The 10,444-nt window shown below is 35.4% G+C and overlaps 1 protein-coding gene across 2 annotated transcripts; it reads right to left on the bottom strand.

The window, feature by feature from the left end:
• Positions 1–1,348: 1,348 nt before the first annotated feature.
• LOC6580533 (pleckstrin homology domain-containing family G member 4B) lies at positions 1,349–10,378 on the bottom strand. Of its 2 annotated transcripts, XM_002006328.4 has the most exons (7): positions 9,962–10,378; positions 8,891–9,052; positions 8,438–8,771; positions 2,453–2,539; positions 2,282–2,386; positions 2,087–2,218; positions 1,349–2,029 (listed from the first exon to the last, which is right to left on the bottom strand). In XM_002006328.4, the coding sequence occupies exons 1-7, from the start codon at positions 10,210–10,212 to the stop codon at positions 1,586–1,588; spliced, it is 1,515 nt and encodes a 504-aa protein (XP_002006364.1). In that variant the 5' UTR covers positions 10,213–10,378; the 3' UTR covers positions 1,349–1,585. The 2 variants fall into 2 exon arrangements, with proteins under 2 accessions (XP_002006364.1, XP_015019736.1); XM_015164250.3 differs by lacking the exon at positions 8,891–9,052.
• Positions 10,379–10,444: the final 66 nt, after the last annotated feature.

Below are 10,444 nucleotides of genomic sequence, written 5' to 3' on the forward strand. Positions count from 1 at the left end.
AAGACAACTCAATAATTTGCATTGCATACTCCTTGGCAAACGATGATTTAACTTCATTAGCGTTTTTTCGCTCTGCTTAGATTGGCCTGGGGACAATATACATTTTGGCCTTTTGGTCTTTTGGCCTTTTGGTCTGTTGGCTGTGGCCTTTGCCATGCAATTTTTATCAAGTTAGATTATTATTTTGGTCATTGCTTGACCGGATAATCAGAGCATGTTCTTTGACTTTGATTCAAACGTATTTGCCTGCACAGTGGTCAGACATTGGAAATCTATGGAGAAGGCAAGATAAAATTTGGAATGAGAATACTTGAAATACATCTTGAATTTAAGTAAATTATAGCATACTTTTAGCTATCATTTACTTATAGCCATGTATACTTTTAAGATGTGGTAAAATGTATAAATATATACATATATGAAATGCCAGCCAATTTATAAATATTTTACAGAGTAAATTCAGTGAATATATTGGGATGTCAAAAATATATAACAGAATTATAATAGAAATTTAACTGAAATATAATAGAGCGTTACACTTCTACTAGCTATTATTATAGAATATAAGAAATATAAGAAATTTTTATGAATACATCAAAAAGTGTAATAAGTTAAACAGGACCAATAGCATAGAAAGGGATTCAGTTAATATCATAGAAGTCATTCGGTTATTTACTAAAATTTTATAGATTCTTGCTCTAGCTTAACTCTTCTTCTATAGGCAAAAAATATATATATTTAATTTATAAGTAGCTTAAAATTTAGGCCGATTCTAATATGAAAGTATTTAAAAAAAAAGAAAGAAAAAAGGAAATATAAGTTATAGTTAAGGAATATATATATCTCCTTAAGAATTTAAAAAAATGTGCTTCGACTATTGAAGTAAACCTAATACTATATTTCTATTTGAATTCTGCTGAAACACTTATGAAATTATAAATAGCATATATATTATGTGAGTTAAATATGCAAGTAAATATAAAAGTCCTTAGTAATAATTTCTAATATGACAATGAACAGTGAAACAAAGAACTAAAGTGCAACATTTTACTTTTTTGCCTTTATAAACTTGCTGACCTTTGACCTTTCTGCCTGTTGGCATTCCTCAAGTCGTGATCATGGTTCATTAGTCGCTCTACGAGAGCCCAGCCTTCCGTGACAGATTTCTTTGGTGCGCTGCAGCAGTCTGTCATAAATTCTAAACAAATAGATTTGTCATACAATTTTTGGTGGCCACTGTAAAAGAGCGCAGCAAGGATGTCCCAAGGAGCCAGCTACTTTTTGTGAATAGCTCTAAGAGTGTATGTCTATGTGTGTGAGTGTGTGTGGCAAAAAAGATGAAAAGCTATTTACATTTTGCATTTGCCTGGTGCTCGGGCTGAGCAAGGACAAAGCAGCGGCACTGCAAAGGCAATTTATCATAAATATTTGTCAACTGCAGCAAACTTATTTTACGGCCGAGCAGGCAGGAGGCGACAGGAAGTGGCCGGATGTGGCAGCTGTATGTGACCAGCACAGTGTAGAAATAACTTAGCTTTATTATTCTATAGTCCTAGCAGCTAGATCTCGCATAGTATGATTAGCACTACAAGTAGTGCCATATCAGCCAGATGGCCAGCACCACGCCCAGCACCAAGTCCATGGGCAGACTGAAGGTATCACGCTGCGACTGCTCGTGCCGCGCTATCTCGATGATCTTGTGGGTGGCGTGCAGCCACTGCTTGACCACGGAAGCCTCCGATGCCACAAAGCAGTATTCCTCACGCTTGGCCTTGTCCTTGTCCGGCTGCTTGACAATCAGATTGATAATCTTGTTCGCATTGGCCGTGGCCAGCTCCAGTGGCCGTTGCAGCTCCACGTGCTCCCAGCTGTAGTGCTGGCGATACGCCAGACGCTTCTTGCGCACCTCAGTGCAGACCAGGCAACGATCGAAGAGAAAGACCTTGGCGCGATACTTCTTCTTGGTCGGGAAATGCTGTGCATCGAACTCCGTGGAGCGCCGAAAGTAGCCCTGCTGCTGCAGATCGAGCTGCATGGGAAAAGAGAATTAGTCTCCACTGCAATTTGACTCTGGACTGCGACTCACCTCGTTCAGCTCATCTATGTTGGGTATCTCCTCAGCCTGGTTGACCACATCCAGCTGGCGGCGCATGCGCGTCTCCAGCTTGCACACAGCACTCAGCACTGGCTTACAGCTAATGCCGCTCTTATAGAATTCCTATAAATCATACAGCTAAGTAATTGGATATATATAGATCGACTCTTATCGGGGTTCACCTACCGATATGAATTGCTGCAACAGCAATGGATATCTGGTCAGTCTTTGTATGGGCTGCACTAGAAAACTGTCGATGCCCAGCTTGTCTTTTATCGTCGTTTGATAGCTCTGCAAATAAAGAGTATCTGTCAGTCGATTTGTATTTGCATTTGTTATCACTTGACCATTGCTTACCTGCAGCCACTCACGATTCTCCTGGCGCAACAGCATTGAAGATTTCTTGCCCATGGTAAAGCCCACATAACAATAGAAATTGTTTCTCTGTAAATAACGCAATTGAAATATGACATAAATAGAAACCCAAACAAACTATAGTATATGAAAGCTATAATGTCTTTAGTTGAAATCTAAAAAGAAATCTTAAGTGTCCCAAGATGAAATCTAAAAGAGAATTTTGACACATATGTTAAAAATTTATTTTACAAATTTGCAAGCATTTTGTCAAACAAAATAAAAGCGAAACAAACGAAATATTTCAATAGAATATTGTGAATGACTGACTATAGGATACGCTGTTTAAATTATTAATGTAAATTAAATTAATTTAATTTATTGAAAGTATAAGCGAAATTTAAAAATAATAATAAATAATATGTAAAAGCATACAAATAATTTAGTTTACTTATTTTTATAAAAAAAATGTATTACTATATTTATACATATAAAAAAAGAATAAAAAAAAAATATAAAAAAAATTAAAATAAATTAACTAAATGCTTTTCAAAATAATTGGTTGATGACTAAAAATAAATAAATTAAAATAAAAATATTTTAAAACAATTTTCAACCGAATTTTCATTTTAACTCTGTTGTATATAATATCCTCAATATAATATCTACTTAAGGAGCAAAAGTAATAAAATAATATTCGTTTCAAACAAATCTTTTTTGTTTGCATATACCCTTTAGTATCTCTGCCACAGGGTATAGAAATATGTCAAATTAACAATTTTGATAGCAATTTAGCCAGAATGCAAATGACTCAGTTCTAGAATATGCGAACATTTCGCTCTAATACCCTGTGCGAAAATATTGTAGTTGATGCAAGGAATGCAAAAATAAACGAATATTATTTTTACCTGTCCGCTGTCGTCTTGTCCGGGCCACACGTACAACAATTGTTTAATGCAATTATTAGAGACATGCAAATGCAGTCAACAGCCCGAAGGCAGCAGCGTGAGACATATCAAGCTAAATGCAGCTCGAGGCGAATGCAAAATGCCCAATGCAAATATTGCCACAGCAGCTGCGAATTAAGCCAACTAATCTGTGGCCTGTCATCAAATCGTATAATTATTATTCCATTTGATTATGGGTTTTGATTTGACAGGGGCTCAGGAGAGGGGCTTAATAGTCAGCACAGCAGATAATCGAATTAAATGCATCAAAAACTACACTAAGCCAAATAAATATGTATATATGGGTATAAATGTATATATGTGTGTGTAGATATATACATATTTTGCATGTTGAACCAGTTTTGAAAAACGGGGAGGAGAAACGCACCCAGCGAGTGGAATATCAATTTTTCAGTGGCTTTGCCAAGGCTCACAGTTGGTTTGCAGTTGGTTCCGATTGTGTGTGCGTGTGTGCGGCATGGCATTACGTGACTTAAATACTCAAAAATTATGATTTCGCCAGCAGGCAAGGTTTACTTGTGCACGCACACATACATACATGCATCTATACAAATGAATATATGCATAGCTCTGTGTGAGGCTGCGACGATGACGACCAACACTGAACTGGCTAAAGCCCAGACCTGCAAATGGAGCCATGTGAACTGTATTTGCTGGCAAAACAATATACAGCTTTATTGTTATTATGACAGTCGAGTATTTGTTGGGTTAGCTGAGGTTAACATGGGCTAGCTTCAAGAGCTTGGAATTGCCGCTACCGGTGAAAAGTTTTAAGTTTACTATCGCAATTTGTCAAACTGAAATTGAAAGAGATTCTACTTTAAATTTAATATTTCTACTATCAACTTAAGTACTTGGCACTCAATATTTATTTTCAATTTTTTACTTTGAGTGAAAAAAACTAAACATTTCAGATAATAAAGCAAATATTTCGCTTCACTAGTCGACATTGACTATGCAATCTAAGTAGTAATTATAGCACGTAGAAATGTGGTTTAGCCAAAGTGCAGCTATATATCTCTATATATAAGTCTATTGATAAGATATGAAGCGCATTGCGTTCAGCGACATTCCAAAGCTAAATCAATATATTTAAAAAAAAAGTTAATTTCTAATGATGTGAATACACTTTAGATATTGATCTATAATAGATATAAAAATATATTGTAAATATTGAAGTCGTTTTTGATACATATTTTTGAAAACAAATTGAGTCATAAATCATCGTAATTATCAAAACATCAAATCATGAAAGTCACAATAAAACTCTGCTGAGTTTCAACGAAGGCCATCGGCAGAACACAATAATTCCAATGACGGCTATATGATATTAAATTTTTGATATAATCTAGCTGGTTCCGACACATGCGAAATCAAAAACCCAGAAACAGTTGTAGCATGTTTCAGCAATATCTTTGGACATTATCCGTTGGGGTATGCAGTAATTTATAAGGAAATAGCTAAAGATAATGAAATGTGTATTCAAAGTATTATCGAAATAAAATTGTTATAATATGTGTATATATAGACCATTATCTATCTATTATTTCTACTTTTTTATAACTTTGAATATCCATTGTTCTATTTCGAACTCAGTTCCAATGAAGTTGTTTAGATATTGTATAACATTCGTCAGTTTCTTTCTTTATTAATCAATGTCCAGTCCAATAAAAGCTTCCAATTTCAGTGGTGTTTGTCGCGATTTGAAGGCAATTTATAAATGAAGCAGACAAGCTTTTTATGGTTGCCTCTGATATGTGTTTTTTATTTTTTTATTTTTTAGATTTATGCCCCAAAAGTGTGCGGACAAGTTTTGTGAGCAGAAAATAGAAAACATCAAACTCGAATTGATCAAAAATACTTTATCAGAAATGAACAGCATCAATGCTCGAAATGCTTTAACTAATCGGCAATCCAATTATATTTGAAAGGCCTCATTAATCCGTTGGACGCAAAGGAAATACGCATCAACGTTCTATATGGAAAATTGTTTACAGAACGCGTTGCCAAAATGTGCCAAAGCATTTGTATAAACAAATTGAAAACTTTTATGATGAATATTATTCTAAATATTAAACAAACTTGTACTGTCTCTCACTCTTATTCTTACTCGCCCTCTCTCTCTCTCTCTCTCTCTCTTTCCTTTGCTCTCTCTCCCTTGATCTCTTTTGCGACGCTGTGATTCAGCTAAAAATTATAACATAAATCAGTTGGCGTGTTTGTCGCGCATTAAACCAAAGCCTTGGCAAATCCTCTCAGGCTTAAGCGAGCAAAAATAAAAATCCGAAAGTGCTCCTCGCTGTCAGGAATGTTACCTGCGCTTGCTATGCGCTTGCTGCCAATATTTGGGCAGCTGCCTGCATTCTGGGAAACCAACATGACATAAGATCGCATACTGTGCTTCAACTCGCTCATATATAAATATATATTATATACATACATGCTATGTATGTCGTATATAAACACAATATAAGCACACTCTAAAGGCTGTCTGGCCATTTCAATTCAAATTGATTGTTTCGCTGTCAACACTTGCCGCTGTCCCTGGCCACATGTTGCCGCAATAGCGCAGCACTTGCCTCACACCCATAGATCCCCCCCAAAAAAAGAACATCAAAGCATAAAGACAACTCGCACAAAACACAAAACACAAGCGATTCGTTATCATTTGTAATAAAAGCTAAAGCTTGAGCTATTCTCGTGATTTGACAAAGTGGGCTTCATATATAGACATGTCTGTACATGTACATTTCTTATATGTACATTATATCTATAGCTGCGCAAAGCTCAACATTTTGATGACGTCAGCTCGCAATGCCGGCTATGAAAACTTGTCGTTCATCAAAGATTTCAGCGGGAGTTTCGTTTCTAGAAATTAGCGCTCTAATGTTTCTTGTACACAATTTCAGTGATTATTTCCAATCTTATCTGAAGGGGCTTTACTTGGTCTTCGTCATCGCCAATGGCGTTTTCTTGTTGCCTCGCTAATTGGCTGAGTCGCAAATAGCCAACATTTGGCTGTTTATCAATTTGTAGCTAACCAGTTAAATGGAATTGTCTGCGCAGGTATACATTTATATATAGATAAAGTAGTTGAATGAAGCTACCTCTTTATACTCATATCTTTAAAGTACAAAAAAAAAAAAAAAATAATAATAATAATAAATATTGTTTGTAAATCAGTTTTAAAAATTCATTTACAGTAAAATTGCAAATTTTTATAGCTTTGCATTTATTATAGAAAAGTCCTACTATAGAACTGCAGTAATCTAGGGTATATTTCAGTTCAGCATTATACATATGTTTATTCATTAAGCTCATGTCATGTAGGCATTATTTGAGCTTTATTATCGGGTTTACGTTGAACAATTGTGAGAGCCCCATCCGGGGCTTGGCCTGAGCCGAGTATCTTGTTGCCGGCACCCGAAGCTCGACTCTTAACTATTGTACAAGAATTTTCTTGGTAATTCAATATATGTCCAAAATAATGCCCAACTCTTATGCATATTAATGAACCAAAGTAAGAGAAAAGAAATAAGCAAAGAATCGTGACACACTTGTCACAGGTGTGAATAAGTATTCCCAAGTCAATGAAGAGCTCATTATTAGCAATACGTATACTAAAGGTAAATCAAATTCATGTATGGTTGATGTATTTCTAATTTATGAGCTGCCGCGACAAGTGCTGAGTCGAGTTGCGCTTAGCATATTTTAAACCCATTTTCCTCCACTTGCAGATGTCGTCGACTACGTTAATTTGCATTAATTACTGAATTCAGCAATGAGTAGAAGCAAACGCTAAAAATACAATAGCAATAGGTTAGTAAACAATAGCGGGGCTAGCGTCAAACGACAAAAACTGTGCACGCGAGAGCGCAGTAAATAAATAAAAACAAATATTAAATAATAAATAAAAAACGAAGCAATCTTAAAACACGAAATCCAAAGTCGCGAAAACGTCAATCACAAAATCTTTGCACTCAGTCAAGCAGTTGTCGAAATATGACGAAAGTATAATAAATAAAGAAAAGGTGGAAAGCAATGCGTATTAAATTGTCGTATACTCTGTCATCTACAAAATACTGGAGATTAACTAGAGAATTATAATAAATATATACGAACTACTTATTAAATATTAAATCTTTATTTTTCATTAAATTTGTAAATATTTTATTCCTTCATATTTTCTTTTAAATTGATCATAATTCTTTAAATATTTATTTATTTTGGTTTTAATAGAAACTTGTATGCAAAAATTACTATTTATTTAGTTTTATATAAAAAAATTAAAAAGAAATTTTTTAAATGAAGAAGAAATTTTAAAAGTATTAGCTTCACGTAAAATTTCATTCATTTGAATTTAAATAACACAAAAATTATATAGAAGATAAATTGATTTGCAGATAAAAAAAAAATAATAATAATAATAATAATTTGAAAATGTATAATATTAATTAATTAAGCGAAATTTCATCATCATTTTTAATTTATTAATAATTATAAATTAATGTTTTATATTTTATTATTTTGCTGTATTATGATTTATTATTTATTTGCAGTAGTTTTGTATTTCTTCCCTCTGATATATGCGTACGCTCATTATTGTTTATTTGCCAACATAATCCTCTCCAACGTCAGAATTTTATAATAATAAATGCATTTATGTATAAATTTATGGATGTTCACTCAAGGAAATGTAAAACTTAAATGGAAAACTTTTACATCGTAAACTATTTTGTGAATGTGATTCATTAGCCATAAAGATTGGTAATTTGCATTTGATTGATACATTGCTGATCTGTTCCAGATATAAAGCCTTTCGTTAGGGTATTAAATCCACACTTTGGCACTTAAGACAATAGGCAAATCGCATGGCAAATATTTGAAATTTTAATTTGCTTGGGCGGCTCAAGCCGAGTCTTGGAACCTGTCCCGACAGCTACTGCGAGATACTTAAATGGGGTTGACGGCTTTTATAAGCAACGTCCACTGATGCCGGCCCACGCCGAATGCTACTCACCTCAAAGTGTGTCGCAAACTCATCGAAGAGGCCTTTCAGATCGCGCTGATTGCGCAACATCATGGGCAGAATCTCCTTCTCGTGCAGCTCCAAGATCTCGGAGATGTTGCCCAGGAGCAGCTGCTGTCGCTGCTCACCGCGCAGTCCCTCGGGCAAATCCTCGCACTTCTGTAGGTTTCCATAGTTGCTGATGCCCTTGCGCAGATAGTTCACATAGTTGACCTCCGTCTGGATCAGTTCGTCAATAATGAAACTGATCTTCTTGGAAGCATAGATTTCCGTTTGATCGCAGGGAAAAAGATTCTCTAGCGACAATGTATCCTCATCTTCGTGGCTAAATTGAAAGAGCAAACGAGAAAACCAACAATTAGCAGCGCCAGCTGAATGAAATCTTAAGGTTTGCTGCCGATGATCAACTGGGTCTACATGATCGATTGGAGCCATGCTACTTACTACTCATCGCTAAGGGTCTCAAAACTGATGGTATGTGTGAGAAAGCCGTTGTGCGCATTGTGTGTAGGAGATGAGTTCGTTGCCGAGGGTGTTCCCGGTGTAGCACACGTTGTTGTTGTCGCTGTGGTGCTGCTTGAGTGAATTGAATTCAATGAGATGCCACTGTAAACACAAAACAAACATGGATGCAAACGGATGAGTAACACAAAGGGAGAGTAACAACAACAACAACAACAACAAATTATTAGTTGATAAGAGCTGGACCTCTAATCAGGCTGACAAGTACGCCAAGATTCCTCGAATACATGCTCAGACTAGACTCTGTAGTCTCAACTAATTTAATAGACTTGTATTTATCCATAAAGACTATTGTGACGTTGCGTTAGATTATATAATTTTACTCAATTTATAAACTGATCTCAGTGCATAGTTTCATATCAAAAAATAATATTGTGTAATTTAATTTAAATATTTAGCTAAGAAGTCAGGAAATGTCAATTTATAGATTTTTTATATTCACAAACAAACATTGGTTCCTTAATGGGAAAGCGAATAGTAATTCCCATTATATTTATCAATAAACCTTTGATATATGTAGTTCAATAGGTTAACAAAAATTTTAGTAGTTAATCATATACATTCAATTACACTCTACACACACTCCCATAATCTTTATAATGGGCAGCTTATCGCTAATATTACTTTCCATACATTAACAATAGTTTGACAATAATTACCAACTATCAGATCGTATTCAGTTTCTTATGCAAGGCACGTCTGGGGACGTTCCCCGCAAGCGATTCTCTGGAAATCGGCTAAAAATAAACCTAAACTCAGTATGTTAACATTTGTTCATAAGCTTATCTTATCACGTATACGCCACGTTAAACATTGTAAAATACACGATATACAAAATACACATATAACAACATGTATAATTCTCTACTGTGACATGAACAATAATGACCAACCGTAGGGGGGAAATGTTTGAGAGAGCTTCACAGGCAAATATAACACACAAATAACACATTTCCAGGGAATCAATAGGATGAAATTTTCAGTTAGACCCACCTATCGCAATCCAGAATGCTGGCTTGCTTCTCAAGCTTCCCATTCGACGCCTTTGGGGATATCGAACCGCTTTTTGTAAGAGTAGCAACTCCGTTTCCGTTTACCGCGCAATCCGTTTCAGAGATATCGACACTTTTCGTAGACTTTCCATCGCCCAGCACATGCAAATAGACGTTGAGCACTTGCACAAAGGCTATGGATAGAAATGTAATTGCAACGGGCAGAATATCGAACCAGCTGATGGCAAACATGTTACACTGTTTCACAATATGTCACACTAATCGAATATCAATTGATTGGACAGGCCATTGGATAACACAGTAAACTGAATATTTTGCGTCTAAGTCGATCGCTTGAATCCAAAAAAAGATCGTCGCATCGTAAACCGCACGAACCGCCGCGTAGCAAATGCGATAGTCAACTGTTTCAAAAGTTTGCCATAAAAATTCAATTGTTCGCCGCGCGAGCTTTGGCAGCGATCGT

The sequence above is a fragment of the Drosophila mojavensis genome, unplaced genomic scaffold (genome assembly GCF_018153725.1).
Source record: "Drosophila mojavensis isolate 15081-1352.22 unplaced genomic scaffold, ASM1815372v1 contig_81, whole genome shotgun sequence".
Classification (NCBI taxonomy): Eukaryota; Metazoa; Arthropoda; class Insecta; order Diptera; family Drosophilidae; genus Drosophila; species Drosophila mojavensis.